Source organism: Phoxinus phoxinus, assembly GCF_949152265.1.
Source record: "Phoxinus phoxinus genome assembly, chromosome: 15".
Taxonomy (NCBI): Eukaryota; Metazoa; Chordata; class Actinopteri; order Cypriniformes; family Leuciscidae; genus Phoxinus; species Phoxinus phoxinus.
The window spans coordinates 30,468,901-30,491,756 of record NC_136890.1 but is presented as its reverse complement, the minus strand read 5'-3'; the positions used below and the strand labels follow the sequence as shown (position 1 = coordinate 30,491,756).

General features: G+C 39.0%; 1 protein-coding gene across 2 annotated transcripts; it reads left to right on the top strand.

The window, feature by feature from the left end:
* The first annotated feature begins 1,079 nt into the window (after positions 1-1,079).
* On the top strand, positions 1,080-21,629 carry tfe3a (transcription factor binding to IGHM enhancer 3a). Of its 2 annotated transcripts, none has more exons than XM_079637299.1 (10): positions 1,080-1,617; positions 6,534-6,647; positions 8,282-8,510; positions 8,616-8,840; positions 12,331-12,426; positions 14,034-14,151; positions 16,117-16,173; positions 16,375-16,450; positions 16,654-16,801; positions 18,510-21,629. In XM_079637299.1, the coding sequence occupies exons 1-10, from the start codon at positions 1,481-1,483 to the stop codon at positions 18,933-18,935; spliced, it is 1,626 nt and encodes a 541-aa protein (XP_079493425.1). In that variant the 5' UTR covers positions 1,080-1,480; the 3' UTR covers positions 18,936-21,629. The 2 variants fall into 2 exon arrangements, with proteins under 2 accessions (XP_079493425.1, XP_079493426.1); XM_079637300.1 differs by lacking the exon at positions 1,080-1,617 and adding an exon at positions 4,269-4,721.
* The last annotated feature ends 1,227 nt before the right edge of the window (positions 21,630-22,856 follow it).

The window sequence follows — 22,856 nt, the reverse complement described above, 5'->3', positions numbered from 1 at the left end:
CCGAGGAATTGAAATGAGCGCCTCCTGACCCGTTACAGTTTTTTTTTTTTTTTTTTTTTGCTGCCTCTTCATGTTGTACACGTCTGCAACAAATCAGCAGAGAGGGGTTTGTAAAACATTGCCAGATAGCCCTAGCTGATCTTCTCAAGGACAGTAAACACAGTGAAGCACTCTCTCAGAAAACCAAGAAATGGCTGCATTATGAGCTTTGATGTTTTATTTTCAAGCCTATTAGCCAAACCATCACACTATATGGCACAAGTATACATGCTATTGTGTTCCCTCATGAAACCTGGTTTATTGTACACATAATATGGGAATTGCTGTTATTTCAAGTACTATTATTATTATTATTATTGTTGATTAAATTAGTGGCAGGCCACTGGGTACCATTGTATGTTAATATCCCAATGAAATCTGTGCAAGATCAAGAAAATGTTTATGAAATAAAGTAATAAAAGAACAAATGTCATTCATTTATTTGATCCAAATACTGTGTTTTAATATAGTTTGTAGATTTAAATATCTTACCAGATGTAGGTATGTGCAAAAGGCACTTTCCTTCAATAGGGTGGGATCCCAAACCATAGAAGAAAAGGTTAAAACATCTGAGGATCGAGAAACAGGCCAACAATTACCATTTTAAAGAGAAGATACATTTGTGCTTCAAACTAGCTATATAAAAGTGTATCAAACATATCCAATAATTCTCACAAAACACATGATTTGTGCCTCTAATGCTTTCAAAAAGTGTACCCAGTAAGAGGAATGTGTCAAAAACATACCTATGCATTATTTCATTTAGGCTAATGTAGCCTATTTATGCAAATAAGATTCTATACTATGTGCTCAATGAAATCACAGCGTATTAATTAATCGTCAACATCAGTATTATTTTCATTTTAACATCACAAAGGGTTCATAATCTAAGGATGACGAAATAGTTTGTAATGTTATATCAAAGGATGACCTAACGCTTGAAGTAAACAAGTATTATTCTATCGTTCGTCTATTGGCTAATGTCAGTGAAGTCCCGCCCTGCTGCACAGCTATTGGCCCGCTCGTCTGTCTGTCAACCCTCGGTTGATCATGGAGCGTCACTGTGGGGGTTTTCCAGTCAGATTTACTAGCGGAGAAGAAGAGAGCAAGATAACGGCGTGCACTGCAGTCAGACTCTGATAGAGCAACTAAGGACTTTGGCCGTCAAGACGCATTTAGTTTTCATCAAGCTTAGTCTCTAGACAGATAAAGAAAGCATCGATACGGAGGAAAGTTAAAATTTAAGGGGACATTTGTGCAGTAAACATCTCGCTAGCGATCGGACAGTGCGACAGTCCTCTATTTTAACCTCTTCAGAAAACAGCTGGTTTGATATAGTTTGTTAACTTGAGCTCTGACAATTGTCATTCTCAGTTGCTCAGTTACTCTAGCTCGTTTATTTTGCTGTTTGTAGCTAAATACTATTGCGCTCCTGGAGAAAATGTCCAGCCTGCCTTCCGTCAGACCCGAGAAGGGCCGAGTGGAAGTGGCGTTACCTGGGCAACAGTCGCAGCACGAGCGTCCTCAGACCGTCTACGTCATTCTGGACTCCTCAGCCGAATCTGTCAATCTCATCAGGTTAGTGCACGAGCATCACAGAAACGCTGTAGTTGAGTTGTTTAACGACTGGTTCAAACAAGTGATTGTTTTAACTGATTGTTGTTTTGCATTTACATTCATGGGATCCTGCAGACTGTGTGGACTTGACAGGACAGAAATGACCCTGTTAAGCTAGTGCATGCAGCCTCTTCTTGGCAAGTCTCGGAAGATGAACTCAATTGAATGTTGATGCTATTTAAGCAATTCAGGGAAACTGGATGCTTTGGATTAGAGGTTGTTCAATTCTTTGTTTCATCACTGCAATGCAGATGATTGAGTTGTAGTGTGTACACTGAAAAAAAAAAAACTTGGTGTAGAAACAATTTTCTCTCAGAAATTGCTAACATTTCACCAACAGAAACGGCAAGTAACATTAAATTGCACATGACATTTTTAAATAGAAAAACTGAAACGTTTTCTTGTAAAACATGACAATTATTTTCAACTTATAAATATAGTCTAATGTTCTGTTTCTTTTTCTTTTTTGAGGTTTATGCAGTTTATTTAGCATATAGTCCCGCCCTTATTTTTGCACATAACTTGACAGTTTTTTAGTCATAAACTATCATAAACTGTCATAAACGATTTTAGAGTTAGTTCACCCATAAAAATGAATACTCTGTCATTAATTATTCACCCTCATGTCGTTCCAAACCTGTAAGACTTTCGTTCAACTTCGGACCACAAATGAAGATATTTTAATGAAATCTGAGAGCTTTCTGTCCCTCCATTGACAGATACGCAACTACCACTTTGACGCTTCAAAAAGTTCACAAAGAGATCATAAAACGGATCCACGTGAATTGAGCGGTTTAGTCCAACATTTCTAAAGAGACTCGATCGCCTAATATGATGAACAGATTTAATTAGGCTTTTTTACACAAGAATGAATCTCATTGGTTCTCGCACGTCAAGCGAACATGCTTGACCTTCTTGATGTGAATAAAAGCCTACATTTTGTCTGTTCATCGTATTAAGCGATCATGTCTTTTCAGAAAATCTGGACTAAACCGCTCGATTCATGTGGATTATTTTTTACGATCTCTTTATGAACTTTTTATAGCGTCAAAGACAAAGTGGTACTTGCGTAGCTGTCAATGGAGGGACAGAAAGCTTTTAATAAATTCATCTTTTAATAATAATCTTTTTAATAAAGATTTCATTAAAAAAATCGTAATTTTTGGTCCGAAGATGAACAAAAGTCTTACAGGTTTGGAACGACATGAGGGTGAGTAATTAATGACAGAATATTCATTTTTGGGTGAACTATCCCTACAATATTATTGTCCATAGTACCCAATGTTGAGCATTGCAAATATTATTGTAAGTCTCTGAATATTGTGTGCAGGATGAAGATGGTGCGGTCAGGAAAGCTATGGAACATGAACATTTTTTATGCATTAGAATTCAAGTGTACATTTGAGTTTTCAGAATATCAAAAGAACCATCTCCTGTAATTCCTCAACCCAACCATCAAAGCCATTTCAGCCTCAACCTTTAACCCCTGCCCCCCTCCTCCCCCTCCCTGCCAAAATAATTCCTCTGGAATGTCTGTGTGTGTTACTCTTACCCACTATCGCCGTTTAACCGGAGGCTTAGCTTTGCAGTTTCTGTCCTGAGCCTCAGATTTCACGGGATATGACTCAGCAAATCTACCCACACATTTTCCCTTTCTCTTTTTTTCTGTGTCCATGTTTTCACTCTGCTTCCTCTCAAGTTCGTGCTTGCTGAGCGCACGCTATTTTGCTCCTTTTGTACCCAAAGGAATGTGTTTTTCATTTGCTGTCCTCAGAAAAGACATGACCACAGCCTTTTCTGTCTATAGCCCAATTACCATAAAAGTTACATTTTTTTTTATGTTTTACATCGTATAATGTGCTTTCAAAGTTCAATATTCTTTATTGTCATATCATCAGATAGGTGGTAGTTGTGTTCAGTACAGTAAGAGTAAAATTAAGTATTACAACAGTACCTAAATACTGTGCTTTCCACTGTAAGTGCTTTCCATTCTTATATACAATATTACAATATTGCAAAAGCTTATAGTACAGCACTTATAGTATAGTACGGCACTTATAGTATAGTACGGCACTTATAGTTTAGCACTTATTACGTATACAAGTATACAACATAAAATTAATATGGTCAGCTAATAAAAAGAAAAATAGGAAACGAAGGGAAATTTAAACAGGGAAAATATAGTAGGGGAATAGATGGATTTTTATATAGAATTGATGCAGTGACTCCCTCTGGCGGTGACTATTGACTTTATGCTTTTGTATTTCTCTTTTCTTTGTAAAGGAGTAGTTTATATTAGGGGAGTCCGCAGCTAATACAGTTGGGAAAAAAACAGATTAGATAAGTATATGGCAAGTTTTCTCGTGTACTAGTAATTTTAGTTGAAATAGATATTTAGTAAAAGTTCCGCAGTTTGAAAAGCTCGACTGCGGGGAGCGTATAAAAATATATGTATAAGTTTTACCTCATGAATATGAATCACTTTCCCCAGACAGCCAAGCTGGTTGGCTCAATGGCAAGCGTGGGCGTGTGGGCGCTCGTCAGCTGGCCAATCAGGGAATAGTGAAGGCTTGGCTCATGAATATTAATTACTTTCCCCAGACAGCCAGTCCGGTTGGCTCAAAGGCAAGCATGAGCGAGTGTGCGCTAGTCAGCTGGCTAATCAACGAATAGTGAACGCTTGGTCAATGAATATTAATTTGGTTTTCTGACTGACAGCTCCAAGGCAATGTTGAAAGACCTTTTTAATATATCTACGCCTTCATTGTAGTAGGTTTCGTCATTTCATAATTTCACCGGAGGATAGAGGAGCTTCGCGTGCGCGGAGTGGCACAAACATGGCCACCTGGTGAAACCAAAACACAAGCGAAACGGCGATGCTCTGCTCGTAAATCTCGCCTTTAGATCGTGCAGATCGGCGTGACAGCTCGTAGCAGCCCGGGATTCAGATGCTGACCATGAGCTGATGCGGTTTACAAACCGGATTTACCGGAATTGTTTCGTTTGATAACGTTTGATCTTATTACATCACCTGGATTATTGCACTAACCAGAAGAGGCTTTTAGGTATGTGTGATATCTGTGAAAGGTCTGAGGATAGTATTTCATACTTTATGCTCAGAGGGGATGGTGTTGTGAAGGTGTGGATGTGTTTTTCACCGTTAAGATAGTGGATGTGACTGAAACCCATGAGCTGCCAGTGCCTATACTTTTGGGGATCAATGTTGCCCCCCAAAAAATGTTGCATAGACAGGACGCTGACTGGTTTTGGGGCATTTGTGCTCATTAGGGATTTGCCATTGATGCCTCATGAATATGAATGTCTATAGGCACACTAAATTTTGTCCATAAAATTTCAAAATGCATGCTGTCTATGTAGGCTGCCCTTTATAAGCAACTTATGTAAAAATACACTTATGTCATTCTTAAACTAGTAGTATACACATAATTAACACACACATATCCTTCATACACAAGTAGTACATAAATAACACGATTATATATATTGAGTTACGGATCAGATCATTTTTCGGATCAGCAAAAAGTTCAAATATTAAAGACAAGTGAACAGTCAGTAGAAAAAAACACTAATTACAAAAATGGATAAATGCAATATAACAAAGTTACAAATACAGTTAGGTCTAACAGTAGTATTCAGGTACAGAAATGTTATAATTAAATGTAAAATAACACTGCGAAGTCTTCACTGTATATGCTAAATATAGATTTATCTTTGTTAAAGCTGTCTTTTGTTATGTGATTAACATAAATGACAAAGACAGCAGCAGGTATTTATAGGCTGCTGTCACTTTAAGACCTAAAGCACGGATCCAATATAAAGATAAACATCGGATTTCTTTCTCAACTGTTTACGTTCACTTAAGTCACCGTGAACCAGAAGTTGCGACTGACTTCACTTCAGTATTGTGAGGTATTTTCCAAACAAAACGGAATATTGAATGAGAAAAATCGAGGCCGTGGCTTGTTTTTTCCTGCTGGGAATTGATTGGATCTAGAAAAGTGGGTATCCATTCAGCTCGCTGTCAAAGCTTGCAGCAGACTGACAGTTGAAGGGGATGTTCGACCCAAGCCGTCAGAGTCAATTCACCTTTATTTATATTGCGCTTTTTACAATACAGATTGTTTCAAAGCAGCTTTGCAGAGATAACAGGAAAATAATGCAATAAAGTTTGTTTCTAGAAGAAAATAGCGTCACAGTCCAGCTTAAGTAAGTTCAGTGATGGAAGGCCAGTTTAGATGGGATGTAAATTTTCCAATTTTGATCAAAGATTACAGAAAAAAATAAAATCTGAATTGTTCGCCTCAAGATTAGTAATGTGCACTAACAAAGTAAATGGGTAAATGGCCCATTTTGATTTCATGCCAATTTTAAGACATAAGACTTTTGTGTTTATGAATACTAGCCAAGATGGGCATTTTAATCGTGAAAGTGAAAGTTTCCTTTTTGGTTGTATCACGGTGCCCGGGGGACATATATATATATATATGTATACTGTATTCTGTGCAAGCGTGGTTTTGTGATATAAATGTGATATATGTATTAAATATTCTTTCCTTTAGCTCAAACAGTGAAGAATTGGCACTTGCAACGCCAAGGTCATGAGTTCGATTCCCAGGGAAAGCAAGAACTGATAAGAATGTAAAATGTGTTAAAATGTAATGTAAGTTGCTTTGGATAAAAGTGTCTGCCAAATGCATAAATGTAAATATCTATTGGGAGTTTAGTGACAGACTTTATTCATTGCAGGATGTTACAGTAAACCCCTCCTGTTCACAGTCTCTGCATCAACATGCCAGATTTTGGGAGATGTTTGTGGGCTGACGGTATGTGACGTTGGTGTGTTCTTCCCTTCTCAGTGTTGAACCCCTTCTGCCTGAGTCTGGGATCGTGGCAGATATTGAGGTGGAAGGCATTTTCTCCACTGATTCAGACACCTTCTACGAGCTCAAGAGTCAGCCCATCACCCCAAGGTGAGTCCGCTGAATAATCCGATTATATAAATATACTTCCTGTTTATATCTGTACTGTCATCTACACATTTAGATTGTGGCCGCATGGTAGATATGCTTATGAGAGAACCGCAATCATATCTGATTTACTTCCTGCATACTCTGAGTTAGGTGTCTAGAAGTTTTTTTTATCATGTTTTGCCACATACCTGTTACTTGTTGTTGTTTTTTTAACACCTCGTGGGATTTTACTGGCAATGAGTTAATGTATTTCTGAATTGTTGACATTGTAAATTCTTGGTTTGCTGCACTCATTATATCACTCAGTTGCTTATTGCTCATTTATATGAAATTATAATAGTTACCGTATGTTTTTGTTCTCATTAATGTGAGCACTGCATGTTTTTTCTGGGATGAGGCAGGTCAGTGCATGCTGTCCTGCAGGCGTTTAGATGAGGCGTTGGGTTTCTGTTGACAGAACTTCCCGGTGTCTGTTTCCAGGGACTTCCCAGTGATTCAGCACAAAACTAAACACCGTGATCAGTCATAATACTCTCTTTCCGCAGCTCTCCTTACAAAAAAAGCATATTGATTGAGTAATATGTTTAAGGATAGTGGGTCAGATGGTTTGTTTACTGCAAAGAATTACATAACCAAGTGTTTTTTAAGATAAATCAATTATACAACGGTTTCAAAGTGCACACGCTGCTGTCTCCCACAGTCTCTCAGCTCTTATCTGACAGTGTGATCTGCCTGACATGGTAATCTTTGGATTTTCTGTGTAGCAAACAGTGTGTTTGAGGCAGCATGGTCTTGGCTGCTTGTTTTCTGTTCGCTCTAGGACTTCCCACAATGACTCATCACTAAAATGAGTCCGTGTGAAAGAAATGTTAAGGCCGTATTGTTGGAAATGCAAAACTGTATGGAGAGATTTCATTTTGCTAGTTGATAGCACCAGACGCTAAGATACAAAGGACATATTTTGTTTGTATTAGTCTCATTTGCAAGTTACTTTGGATAAAAGTGTCTGATAAAAGAATAAATGTAATATGTAGGATGTACATATGTACAAACAAATGTAATATGTTTAATATGTAAACTTATTTTTCTTTGGAATAACATGCACTGATGAAAATAAGACAAGAAATGTTTATAATATTATGTCAATTTTTTGACAACATAAAATAGCATTTGCACTGTATTTAACTTCCTCAATGTGATGTATTTTAGAGCAGGAAATAATGTAGAGTAGGATTTGATAATAATATGCATCAGGATTTAATTGGAGTCAATCATTTTATTATTGGTTTCTATATTTTCCTGCTTTGCCTCAGGCACAGAAAGTCATTACATTTTGATATGTTTCTTTAAAGTAGCATGCACAATAAGACCTTTTATATAAGAAATGAACTATTTTTATTCAATAGTTTTTGTTTGACATGACAAATAAAGTTTCATGATCTCACGAACATTATTTCTGACCATCTTGTGCTTTAAGTTGCTGTTCTCATGCCGTCTGTCTTAAATTGATCTCTATCTTAGCGGTGAACTCTCGGCCCTGTGTTTCAAAAATAGCATGTGGTAATATGATTACAGCACGGGGGTGTAGCGTGGTACTCTAAGCTTATTTACCTTCTCATCGTCTGCCCCCGTAGTGGCTCTCTGCCCTCTGCTGACCCCGTGACCCCAGCCGGCTCAGTGATGACGTCACGCGTGTTGATGAGGCAGGAGCTGATGCGACAGCAGGCTCAGGACCAGGAGAGACGAGAGGCCCAGAAACAGGCGTCCAGCGATCTACAGCGCCTTACTGACGCCACCCCTGCCATCTCCGTCGCCTCCACCCTGCCTGCCACCCCGGCCCAGGTGCCCGTGGAAGTGCTGAAGGTATCACATGAGAAATCTATAAAACATCAAATATGATGATTTGGATGTTTAAATATGGTTTACCAGGTTAGGGGGAACTAACGTTGTCCTGTGTTTGAATCCCAGGTTCAAACTCACTTGGAAAACCCGACAAAGTATCACATCCAACAAGCTCAGAGGCAGCAAGTGAAGCAATACCTCTCTCACACCCTTGGCAATAAAATAGCCATTCAGACGCTGACAACATCTCCTTCGCCCCAGCCTGCCTCCGCCCCTGAGTTGGCCCCTGCTGCCAGTAGCACTCCCAGCAGCCCGCTGGCTGTGCTCAGCCTTGGATCGAACAAAGAAGAGGTACAAACTGAACCCAGATCAGATCTTTCTGTTATAGAATGTATATTGCCAATGATGTGGTGGATTTAGTGAGATTTTTTTTTAAAGAAAGAAATGCTCCTATTTAGCAAGGATGCGTTAAATTGATCAAAAGTGACAGAAAATAAATTTATAATGTTACAAAGGATTTCAGTTTCAAATAAATGCACAAAAATATGGAGCAGCACAACTGTTTTCATCATTGATAATGGTAAGAAATGTTTCTTGAGCGGCAAATCATCATATTAGAATGATTTCTGAAGGATCATGTGACACTGAAGACTGGAGTAATGATGCTGAAAATTCAGCTATGATCACAGGAATAAATTACGTTTTAAAATATATTAAAATAGAAAAGTTATTTAAAATTGTTTTTATATTTCACAATATTGGTTTTTTTTTTATTGTACTTTTACTCAAGTAAATGCATCCTTGGTGAGAATAAGAGACTTCTTTCAATGATTTTTAATCTCCAAATGATGTAAGTTTAACAGTACTAAATCATGACAATTAAGTTATTGTAAATATTGTATTGTAAAGACAAGAGTCATTGAGCCAATGCCATGACAAAAGATGACCCATTTACACAATCACTGACAGCATAACATAATGCTCTGTGCTCTGGCCTACTTTCACATGCACAATTACAGAATAATCTTTACTCACCACACAGTAACTAGATTTTAGTGTTACTTGTTCCTGGCTTGATTCTAGGCTGTTGTGGGTGGTTGCCAGGGTGTTGCTATGCGGTTGCTAAGGTGTTGTGAGTGTTTTCAGGGTGTTTCTTTGAGGTTGCTAGGGTGTTCTGTGTGGTTTTATATGTGTGGTGGTATATATAATTCCCAAAGTCTCTGTGAAATGCTTGATATGGCGATGGTCCCTTTTTCAATGTAAGCCTTGGTGTACTTGTGCCTGTTTTATTGTCTGATCAATTTTTGATTGCTTAAAAAAAGCAACTGTCGCAGAAATATACACAATTATGCATTTGGCAGACAGGATTATCCAAAGAGACTAAAATAAAATTTCCTGCATGTATAAAAGGGATAATCCACGGCTAGCTCTGCATTAAATGATTTTAAAGGATAATTCCGTTATTTAACACCTTGAGTCTATATTGTAGTTTGTTTTGGATGAACAAGAGTGGTAGACAACATTTTTTTGACAATGGTTCCTCTCTCGAGTTTTTGACTATAAAAGAATTGGCCATGGACCCATTTAACATTGGAGTCAATGGTCATGTCCGAAAATGTCATTAAAACAGCCAATAATGTTCGTTTACAAAACTGTTAAACTCACCGAGTGATTAGTGATGTTAGTTGATGTTCCAGAAACAAAAAGTGTTGCGAAATACAGTTTCTGTCGTGTTTTATTCGTCATTTTGTAAAATCCCATTGAATTCTGTTGAAGGACTGAGTGCTCGTTAATATAAATGCGCTACCGGAAACTGAAAGGGGGCTGTTTACATTTGGTCGATGTAATCTTTTTGCTCGCTTCCGTTTCTCATAAGGCTAGCGAGCAGAGCAACTGTGCTCCGGGAGAGTAAGCCAAATAAACAAACAAAACCTTGAAAATATTGAAAGACGTGACCACTGACCAGTGCAATATGAAGTTGAACTCGACGGTGACCGTGAGTGTCCCGCGAGACATAAACATCGGTTATCGCCATCAAGTGGTCGGGAGTGTGCTAACGCTTCAGATTCAAATATTGAGCGGAAGTTACACGGTTGTGAAGTGTCTGAAAAAAATAGTTCCACTATAGCTAAATAAACGGATTGGAATCATATATTGCGACGATATATTGTTTATAATCATCAACGAACACCACTAACCACTCGGTGAGTTTAACAGTTTTGTAAACGAACATTATTGGCTGTTTTAATGACATTTTCGGACATGCCCATTGACTCCAATGTTAAAAGATCCATGGCCAATTCTATTATAGTCAAAAACTCGAGGAACCATTGTCAAAAAAATGTTGTCCACCACTCTTGTTCATCCAAAACAAACTACAATATAGACTTAAGGTGTTAAATACCGGAATTATCCTTTAAGACAAGAAGCGGAAGGTGGTTGCCTCCGCAAAGTGCATTAAAATTGTTTAAAGCACAGCTATCCATGGATTATCCCGCTTATACCATGATCATTTGCCAGCATTGACAACTTAAAGCTGTTATTGATGTTTGCCATATTTACCAGAGAGAGACCGACAGAAAGAGAGAGAGATGAGATGAGATATGCGTACCTGCGTCTGTTCAGCATCTCTCTCTATTAACAACGAAGCTGTGAGTTTAGTTACTTCAAAATAGCGATGTAACCCCCTCGTTGCTGAGAAATATAATGTAGACTTTTATTAATTAAAGTTACAAGGCAGCGTTGATAAGTGCCTGTGCTCCTGAATGTTTCTGTGTGTGCGCAGCTCGATCTCTGCTCTCTGTGTGCGAGTGATGTGTGTGTATGGAAAACAGCGCATTAATATAGAACGGTGATTAAACTTACAGAACGGTGATTAAGCTTACTTGGAATTACCTCTGCATTAAACGCTTTTATTGCACACCTTCCAGCCAATCAGAGTTGAGTATTCAGACAGACCATTGTGTGTGTGTATATATATATATATGCGCTTTGGCCTGATCACTTTTACTTGGATTTTACATACAGTATCTCAAATCTGACCTAGATCTGTTGTAGTAAGATATCAGCACATCAATCGTTCACTTTCATATTCTGTATATGGTATATCTTGTGCGAGAAGTCAAAGTTTAGTGTTGTGTTATCAAACAATGTTGCATTGACGGGATCAGGTTTTATTTTCCAACCAGCTTTTACTTTAGGCTGCTTATTTTGCTACTCATAGTCTGTGAATTTCACATGCTTACAAAACTGCACTAACCAGTAATTATTGTCCTAATAATCTCAAGTCTTAAGCCGTTTAGAGTATGCTAGACAACTAATTAAGTGTTTGGCTCTGAGACTCGGAAAGATTCTTTTGAAGAATTTGCCTCGCGTTTACTAAATACAATAGTGCGCTTTGTCAAGTCTGCGTGAAGTCGGCCAGACTCTCTCAGGCACTTTGCTTTTGGTACCACATTGTGCTGGTAAATATCACACTCAAGGCTCAATGACCCCTGCACACTTTGCACTTGGTGTGGGCTTGGCTATTAAAGCCTTTCAGTCCTGTATTTCGCCTTCTCAATCAAAACCACTGGCGGAAAACCCTACGATGAAATACAAGCTTGCTAAGGTTGGAGACTTTTATCAAACTTTAAATGGGATGTCTGTATTTCTCATCTTCATGTGGCCGGTGTGTCACTTTGGAAACTGCTGTGTAGTGTGTTATTTAGACATCCTTCTGCCTCATGACTCAGCATGGAAGTCGCACTTTAAAGCAGATTTCTGTGCTAGAAGGACTCAAAAACATTTGCATCTACAAGTCCTCCTAAGCTGTTTTTTCCTCTCTTTTCGATATGCACAGATAGAAGACGTCATTGATGACATCATCAGCCTGGAATCAAGTTTAAACGATGAATTTATGACTCTGATCGAATCGGGTTTGCAGCTTCCCAGCACGGTATGTAGCAACATCCTTAATTCCGTTGAGGATCAATTGAGCAACACATTCATTTCTTAAGAACTGATTAGGTAAAGTGTGTTATACTTGTTTTGCATCACATGTTTTAACAGATCTTACATGCATAGCGTTTTTTTTTTTTTTTTGGATAATTCACTGATGATGAGGAAACAGCCATTATTCATTGTTCCCATGAATTAATTGAAGCCCACATTTCTGCCATTTGTCTTTTGCAAGCAAATTTGTCTCCAAGAGAATCCTGCTGTGACATGCCATTGCTTTGGAAATACAATTTCATTTTTCAAATCAGTAATTTTCAGTTGAGTCTGGGAGGAGTTCAGGTAGAGGCGCTTGTGTAACCAGTTACGATTAAAGGTTAACTTGGGCTCATGGGCTTCTGTATTGTCAGTGAAGTGTTTGCATTCGGGACATTTGGGTTGAATGTGGGCTTGAAACACTGGAAGCAAATATAAACTTCTGACACATGGCTCACAATGGGTGGGGTCGGCACACCGCGGAGGAGTGACAGAGCGCTGCCGCGCACACACATGCAGAAACACCGGCCATTCAACTTGTGTGTGTGCACTAGCTGATTTCTGTGGCGTTTTTAATACTCCAAAAGATATTTCCCCATTTCTAAACGTCCCTTTTTACGGAGAGACACACAGAAAGAGGAACACTTTGCGAGTGTATAAGAAAACATGAGGATTCTGGTTTTACTGCCGGAGAATGAAAAGAAAAAGGGCCAGATTGAGGTAAATTTAGCACATTTTATCTCTCTGCCTCATTGCCTGTCTCTCTCTGTGTAAATGCTGTGTGAAGATGCTAGGTTTGTGTTTTAGTTGCTTTAGAGACAGGATGGCATGTTTTATGACCGTTTAAATAATCTTAGCATGCTGGGAACAATCTAATGGGTTTATTTGAGCATGTGTTGGCCAAGATATGCCTTTAGAAACTTTTGATGGATTTTACATAATTGATTTTTGCACAGTTGTCACCTCATCGGTTTTACAAATCAAAAGTCACCTTTCAGGCTAGCTCGGTTTTTAAAGCTGAAGGAAATGTGTTTTCTGTTAAACCTACATGTTTGAAACTTCAAACATATTTATGGATCTTATGTAACTGGTTTAATAATTCAAAAAATGTCTGACTTCACCTTCAATGCAGTTATGGGTTCATTGAAGCTCGTCGATGAAATGCAAGCAGAGCCAACTTCATTTGTGAAACCATTTTTTTATTTTTTTTTATTGTCACATCTAGTCTGGAATTATGGTTGGATGTGTTGTGTTTTATGTTCTCAAAAGTTTTAGCAAGCACTGACTGAGGAAGGTTTATGAATTTTTATGTTTTGACCTCCAAATTAATTTATATTTATTCATATAATTGCCCTTGCCTTGTCCAGTTTGTTTCACTTTACAAATAAACATGCACACAAGAACCGTTTGGCCATTGTTAAAGATGTCGCCCTTCAGATATGAAGGTTCATGTTTGTGGTGAACTGAATGAAGGTTATCCATACGCTGCACCATGTGTGATGTGGGGGCCTCTCACTAGATAATGCTGTGGGCGGGGCCCTGATTTAATGCGTTGTGGTTGGTTTTCAACAGCTGCCAATCTCAGGAAATCTCCTTGATGTGTACAGCAGTCAGGGCATGGCGGCGCCCACCATCACCGTCAGCAACTCATGCCCTGCAGACCTGCACAACGTCAAGAGAGAGTTTACCGGTCTGTATCTCTTCCATCTCTTTATCCCACTGCTGCTTCTTCCTCATTTCTCTGGCACTGATCCTTCACCGACCAGTCGACTCAGTCTGACTGTATCAGCAGAGTTACTCACCACATTTGCCATTTCCCAATTTCACTGCAGTTCCCAGTTTTGATCTGTTCACGCGCACACAAAAATGTATAATAATCGCTGCATATGATTCATTATTGTATCAGTGGATATTTATGCTTTTGCAGAACTTGTGACTAAGTAGTGTAAATGCCCATCATTAATAAGTCACTGGCCAGCATGCAAAGTAAAACTGGTGTTTTAGTAGCAATCGTAATAAATTAGCAGTGGTTTATTAGACTTTTGGAAAGATGGGAGGGCAGATATGGTTTGTGGATCTTAGGCCACGTTCAAACAGCAGCAGAATATGGTTGTCTTGTATTTGAGTCCTTAATACGTTTACATTTACACACAGTTCAGTTGTTTACGGGAGTGACAACCACATTCTATAACCAAACCCGCACCTGTACATTTTCGGGACTCACAACTGCATTCTCTACAAAAACCGGTCTGAACAACTGATTCTGCACGACTGACTCCGGTCTGAACAACTGATTCTGCACGACTGACTCCGGTCTGCACGACTGACTCCGGTCTGAACGACTCCGGTCTGAACGACTGATTCTGAACGACTGACTCCGGTCTGCACGACTGACTCCGGTCTGAACAACTGATTCTGAACGACTGACTCCGGTCTGCACGACTGACTCCGGTCTGAACGACTTATTCTGCACGACTGACTCCGGTCTGAACGACTGACTCCGGTCTGAACGACTGACTCCGGTCTGCACGACTGACTCCGGTCTGAACGACTGATTCTGAACGACTGACTCCGGTCTGAACGACTGACTCCGGTCTGAACGACTGACTCCGGTCTGAACGACTGACTCCGGTCTGAACGACTGACTCCGGTCTGAACGACTGACTCCGGTCTGAACGACTGACTCCGGTCTGAACGACTGACTCCGGTCTGAACGACTGACTCCGGTCTGAACGACTGACTCCGGTCTGAACGACTGACTCCGGTCTGAACGACTGACTCCGGTCTGACCGACTGACTCCGGTCTGACCGACTGACTCCGGTCTGACCGACTGACTCCGGTCTGACCGACTGACTCCGGTCTGACCGACTGACTTCGGTCTGCACGACTGACTCCGGTCTGACCGACTGACTCCGGTCTGACCGACTGACTCCGGTCTGACCGACTGACTCCGGTCTGACCGACTGACTCCGGTCTGACCGACTGACTCCGGTCTGACCGACTGACTCCGGTCTGACCGACTGACTCCGGTCTGCACGACTGACTCCGGTCTGACCGACTGACTGTTTTGTGTTCTACACAACTCAAATGCTTTGCTCTCGGCCCAGATATAAAAGCCGCTGTCTGTTAATGAAGATTTGATGAATGAAATACCTGCTCGAATGTACTCTCGTTGTGTCGAAAATGATGAGACTCAGTTTTATGGACATTGCAATCTTTGATATTACCTTGGTCACTTTCGCTTATGGTTACTGGTAAGAGAAAATGGGCTTGACTCCCAATGCATGTTCATACAGACAATATTGGAGAGGCTACTGTAAGTTGCTGTGTGAACAAGACATTTTGAGACTCGCATCTGATGTAAATGTGGTTGTCGTAGCCTATTTAGCTCACATAAAACCTTAAAAGTGCAGTGAAATACTTCCTTGTTTACTATCAGAAATCACTATAAATTAGTTGTTTGTTGGTTGATTGATTCCCACAAAAAGTCCCACATCTCATCCAGCCCGAAACCGTAACTTTTGGGACGGGACCATCTATTTGTTTGACCAATGGCATTTTTGTGGCAGTTTTGTCTGGTGATGCTAGTGACAAAGAAATTACACACTTCCCCTTTCAAATGTAATATAAATTGCCATGTTATTTGTTTTATAGATGCAGAGGTAAAAGCTGTTATGAAGGAGAGGCAGAAAAAAGACAACCATAACCAGAGTGAGTTTTGATTTCTCGAACATTTGACCTGCAGTTTGTTTTTATCTCTAAGATATGTCATTACTATCTGCATATAAAAACCTGAAGTTTAACCGTCCTTGGTAGTGTATAAGGAAGTAAATTACATTTATGTTTATCTGAAACAACTTGCCTGTCTAGTTGTTCCCATCCATTTAAGGTATGTTTGTGTTTGTTTTGTAGTTGAGAGAAGAAGAAGATTCAACATTAATGACCGCATTAAGGAACTTGGAGGTCTCATTCCGAAGTCCTCAGACCCGTCAGTATCACTGCTCTCATTCTCACTTCTCTCTGGTTTTCAACAGTAATTATTTTCACTGTTACATTAGAAAGATCATTTTAAACTGAATGAGTTACAAATCTGAATTACAAATCTGAGGTACAAGTCTCAATGAAGTATTTTTGGATGATGTCATTCAGTGCATGCTTCTGTAAGAGTATCTGCATGTGTTTTCTCAACAGGGAGATGCGCTGGAACAAGGGCACCATCCTAAAGGCGTCGGTCGACTACATCCGCAAGCTACAGAAGGAGCAGCAGAGAGCCAAAGAGATGGAGATGAGACAGAAGAAACTTGAACACGCCAACCGCAGTCTGCTGCTGCGCATTCAGGTATTCTGCAGCACAGATTTACACAAACACTTCTGTGTTTTACATGTGAAGATGTTAAATAAACTGCACATAAAATGGAAAATTCCTTCTCCTGATTTATTCATTGTTGATGTCATTAAACTCATTATTGTATATTATTTCAAACTGAATAGTGCATGAATTGTTACTGTTGTTTGCTGTATTCGATTTTTGTACAAATTAGTGGGTCATTATTTAATTTGGTCTATTTTATTTTTAATTTAGGGTGACTTATTCATTATCTTTCCATTTACCCCAAAATGTGCATCCTCTTCTCAAAATTGGCATAGTATCAAGTAGCAATGGTCTAGCGGTTAAGACGAATTCTTCTGCATTAGTACCTTCTCATGTCATCTCTTTACTCTAAAGGCCCGTTCACACCAAGAACGATAACTATAAAGATAACTATATTAGCTTCCACACCAGCGGACGATATTGTTCTGTTTATTCTATGCGTGTGTTTGTTTGCTGCTTTAAATGCTCGAGCTCGTGGATGGATTCTGAATGGCTGTCAATGTTTTTATTGTTCATCAGCTGGATAAAATCGATTCTAACGATATAATTTCTTTGTGCCGTTATCGTTATAGCTGTGGTGTGAACTCAACTGATGTTGAGAAAGATTTTTAGAACTATATCTTTATCGTTATCTTTATAGCTATCGTCCTTGGTGTGAACAGGCCTAACTAAGGCCTCATCCACACTACTGCGTTTTAGTTTAGAAACGGAGAATTAAAACGAATACGATCTCCGTCCACACCACCGTTTTAGCTGCGTATTAGATTTGATCTCCGTCCACATTAAAACGACTGAAAACGCGGATCACGTGACCATTCACCAACACTGGGCATGCACGTGCCGGTGTAAACAGGCGCATGTAGGCAGTGATAGCATTGTAAAATGCAGAATTTACTTGCACAACCGCTGCTAGCAAAGACATCAACGTCAGTAACGCTTGTAATTCGTTATCCATGTTGCAGTCACTAACGTTACGTAGTCCAGGCTGTTTTTGTATGTTTTCTTCCCGGGGACGAGTCATGTGATGGGTGTCTGACGAATCAGGGAAGGATACGCCATGACTGATGACACCCAATCATAGAGCCGAGCGTGAGCCTCTGCGTCATCGTTTGTCAAGTCCTCCGTTTTGACCGTCTTCACTAAAACGGAGATTCAAAACGCAAAACGGGGTCGGAGCGCTTTTAAACTTCTCCGTTTTAGGTCTTCGTTTTTGCCGTTGTAGTCTGGACAGGAGGTGCAAACGTAGCAAAAGGTCTCCGTTTCTAAACGAAAACACAGTAGTGTGGATGGGGCCTTTAAAACTAAAATGGATTAGAGGGAGGGAGAGGGAGACACTGAGAGTGGTTTAAATCCCTGGAGCTCAGCGAGTCTCTGTTCTGTCAGTTTCTAGTAGTAGCAGTTAGTGCATATCTACTGTATCCTTATGTATCAGACAGCAGATAACCGTTTGCAATCCCACTGGTAGTCGCCGCATCACACCATCGCTCATTTGCATAATGCTAAACTCTCTGCTGGTACTTTCAATGCAGAAAATCAACATTCTTATTAAAACCTAATGTCTGCAGGCCACCGTCACCTTAATATGAATGTCCCTTCAGTTGTGATTGAACATGCATGCTTGTCATGTGTAAATGCCCCTCTTGCAGTTTAATGATTGTGCCTGTGTGATCGGCAGGAGCTGGAAATGCAGGCTCGTCTCCACGGCATGTCTTCATCTCAGATCTCTGACTCCATGCTCCAGCCGCAGACTTTAACTCTGAATCACATCCCCAGCCATGACCTCTCCAAGACCCTCCTGTCCCTCAACCAGGCCACGCCCTCGTCTTTCTTGTCTCCGCCTTCTTCTACCTCCTCGGTGGGAGGGGTGGTCACCAGCCCTCTGGACCTCGGGACACTCAGCTTCGGCGAGTTAGATGACCCCTCTGCCTCCGTGTTTAGTCCATCCCTGATGGCGGATATGGGGTTAGGGGATATTTTGATGGATGACAGCGGCGCTCTGTCGCCTGTAGGGGGCGCCGATCCCCTGCTTTCCTCAGTCTCCCCGGGAGCGTCCAAAACCAGCAGTCGTAGAAGTAGCTTCAGCATGGAAGAAGACTTGTGATTGCTTCAATTGGGACGATAGTTTTGCTTCAAGTTGCAAATCCTGCTTGCACGCTCCATTGTCGGCCAGTAGAGGGCAGTGTAATCCCAAGATCTCTATTAATCGCTGTACTGTAGAAGTCTCGTAAACAGAGTTTGAGATTCTCGAGACTTTTTTCTCGAGGTGACACAAGTATGGAAAGACTTCGGGAGCAGACGCTGGTGTTTAGAGCCTCATTTATTATCTGGACCTCTGATAAATATATAGAAGAATATATGTACATAGAGTAGATTTAGTCCTAAACGTCTATTTTGTGTTTTTAATATGCAGTTGTATGAAAAGTAGCACTATAATATTAACTCATGGACACAAACCACATGTTGGGGAAAAAACATGCCTGAATAAAAATATATGATTATTTTTAGGTTCAGACCTCACTCAAATAGTGGGCTCCAAAAGTCTGAGACTTTAAACTTTGAAAATATGCCGGATTTTGAATCATAAATTGAGTAAATATATTTTAGATTATGTATTTGTCAGCTGCAGTCATTAAAGTGAAAAGAGACAAACCAAATACTAAGATGTTATCAGTGCAACTTTTAACTTAAATTATTTTGCTAACAATATATACACTAACATTACTGTTCAAAAGTTTGTCGGTATGTTTCTGTTACAAAATATTTTGCTATCAAATGTCACTTTTAACGGATTTAACAAAAATATTTGCCAGGACATAATAATAATTGTTTATTTAATAAAAATTGCTAATAATAATCAGAAATGTTTCTTGAGCAGTAAATCAGCACATACAATTCAGGAATAAATTACGTTTTAAATGATAGAAAACAGTTATTTTAAATTGTTTTAACTATTTTTAATAAATCAACATTTAAAAAAAAAGTACCGACCCCAAACTTTTTAACAGTAGTGTAATTTAAAAAGTTGTATTAAGTTTATAAATATCTCAGACTTCTGGAGCTTACTGTATGTCCGTGTTTGTTGTATATGTAGCTCATCAAACATAAAAGGGACAGTCGTGTTTTATTTCCCTTTTTTAAAGTTTAGAGTGTGTATCTGTGCGCTGTACATCCGTGCATTTGATAAAGCGTCTCCGTAACGTGCTTTTAATGTCCTCAGGAAAACGCATCAGAGAAAAGCTCTTCTTTCGTTTCCTGCTGGGACGTGTGTGTTCTCGTGTGAAACTGGTGTTGCTCGTCTCATGTGGAGGGTCTGAAAGGTGCATGTTTGCTTTACAGGGATCACCTCACTGATGCATAAACGCACGAAGAAACATTTAAATGGAGCCGAACACGTGTTTATGTCATACCGACAGTATCTGTGCCATTTCTGCATCGCGTCTCGGCTTCTTTGATCCAACCGAGACTGGTCATGTGCTGATGTCAGATTGTCTATGCAAGTACTTTCATAGTGAAGTAGCAGAGGGTTGTGTGAGCGGATGACCGTCGCGTTTCCTTTGACATTCAAAGACCTTCCAGCTCAGAAAATTTGCTGTTGTTCTCCACCAATCACATTAATGAATCATCAAACCGTCATTATCATGAGTTTGACATGTATTACATCGCTTATCAGGATTAGGATGACATTCTGAAGTTGTTTTTATTTATTTCCGAGACTCGTTCTGCTGTTTCATTCGTGCTCATGGGCATTAACGGACATGTCCTGTTTAAAACACACAGGTTTGGAGCTGAACGTAATGTAAACAGGTTTTATGAATCTGTACAGTGAGGTTTGAGTTGGTTGATTTTGGCGTAATACTTCTAGGTGACCTTGTTGAAAACAGGAAAGCGTTTCATATCCATCACACCTGAATGATAAGTTAGTTTTTTTTACCCTGTTGTGAATAGACGGATCTGATTATGTATGTTAGTAATAGCAACTTGTTTGAAATGTCTTGTAGTTTATGCAACATTACAGCTCAACTATATATACATTTATATAATATCTATATATTATGTGCTGATTTAGCACAATGACTAACGCACATTCGGAAGAGTTTTATTTTACCACATGTATAAATCATGCATTTAAGACATAAATGTATTTTCTCTGCTATTTAAAATGAAACACATTAGACATTGATATCCAGTGATGGATTGTGTCAGAACCTTGCTGGCAAAGAGGGAACGAGATTTACTTTAATCTGTAGATAAACACATCAGTGTAATGAAAGCGCTGTTAACTTTAGCATCTGTCCACCACGGCTCGTCTTCACCGTACATTTTTTTGGCTAACAAGTACTTCTGTATATATTTCTGTGAAGCCTCCATGTTGGATGCCCAGCGATGGGATTTGTGTTTTGGGGGTTGTCGTTGCAGTTTCTGCCTGCTGAAATCTCCTCAATCCTGCCATCAGTTCTGTGGTGTCGAGAACTGTCTAAAAGTTCATTAGAAGACCTTCAAGTTCACTCTATACTGCAGAACTGTCCTGCGGAAGACTATTAGGCAGCGTTTACATTCATGTCCTTGATAACATCCTGTAGATGTCCACTGTCCAGTCAGACTTGAGCAAAGGGAATGTGTTTGTCGTTTATGTATTTCAATATTTCCACAGTGCTTGTGGATGTTTATTCTCTGTATTTTCCTAACAACTTTGAAACAAGCAACAGTTGTGCAGATTTCTTTTTGTACTCTTGAATATATAGATTTTTTTTTTTTTTTTAGGAAAAGAATTATAAATAAAGTTGTAAAACAGCTATGTATTTGTATGAGTGTTATTTCTTTCTTTCTTTTTCTTTTCTTTTTTAAAATCACTTTATGACCATGTCATTTTTCATCCCACATTAAAAATGTGAATATCATAGTATATATTTTTTATGTGAATATCATTAATGATTCTCATCCGATTCAAATTACTGCAATACAGTAATAATCTTGTCCTGCTATGATTCAATTACACTGTAAATCTGAATAAGTTTTGGGGAAAAAATCAGTTACATCAACACTTTAAAGTTAAGAAATTCAAAGAACTTGCAGATTTTTATTTTGTAATTCTACATTTAATTGCTCTTAACTTAAAATATTTGAGTAAGCTAATTCATATTATCTTGTAATCTCAACTTAAATATTTTAGAAACTTGGCTAGCGTTTATAAAATCAAAAGAAAGTTCTAAATACTCATAAAAGTTAATGTGATTGAAGTCATTTAAGTTTGCTCTACTCAAACCTGTTAACTATTTTGAGTATTAGGATTATTATTTTTTTATTGTTAAATTGTTTTAAATTTAAATTTGAACTCGTAAAAAATGTGAGACTGTACAACAAGTACATTAATTCATTTAAATGTGTCATTTAAACAATCATATTTTATGCATTACAGTAAATGAACTCTTCTGAGAACTGGGGGGGAATTTAATTGTGACAAAAATCATAATGCAAAAAGGTTTTTAGAAATGGCCTATAAAAATAGGCTTTCCTAAATGATTTTATTTTATTTACAGTGAAATATAACATAGACAAGCACTGTAAGAATAAATTAACTGTATGCCCCTTTTTTTACCTTAAGCTTGCGGACATTTCTTTAAACCCTAATACAACAATGCAAAAAATCACACTCCTGTGAAAATCGATAAGGAAAGTTCCCTTCACATTAACAGACTTTTCTTATAGTGTGTTCTTGACAAGTTTTATGAGATTGTTTGAGAATAAAACATCCAGAAGTTGCTCTTCGCTATTGTTTGTCCAGCAGAGGGCAGTGACATCGCGCTGTGTGTGTCAAAGACGTCACATCGTTAAAAAAAATCTAATTACTCGTGTTTTCAATTTTTTTTTTTTTTTTATGGATTTATTAGTAAACCTATGCAGGGAATTATGTTGTCATGTTGCCACTTCACCTTTCTGTTGTGTGTCTGTTCAGTGCGTGTGTCGTTGTTTGTCAAACTCAGCGCTGAATTGTGTTAGCTTTATCCCGAACACAGAATAACGC

Bases quoted from the DNA above. Each gene is read 5' to 3' on its own strand.
- tfe3a (XM_079637299.1), top strand. From the start codon at position 1,481: ATGTCCAGCCTGCCTTCCGTCAGACCCGAGAAGGGCCGAGTGGAAGTG. The intron at 14,152-16,116 runs GTCTGTATCTCT...TTTGTTTTATAG, and splicing joins CGTCAAGAGAGAGTTTACCG to ATGCAGAGGTAAAAGCTGTT. The intron at 16,174-16,374 runs GTGAGTTTTGAT...TTTGTTTTGTAG, and splicing joins AAAAGACAACCATAACCAGA to TTGAGAGAAGAAGAAGATTC.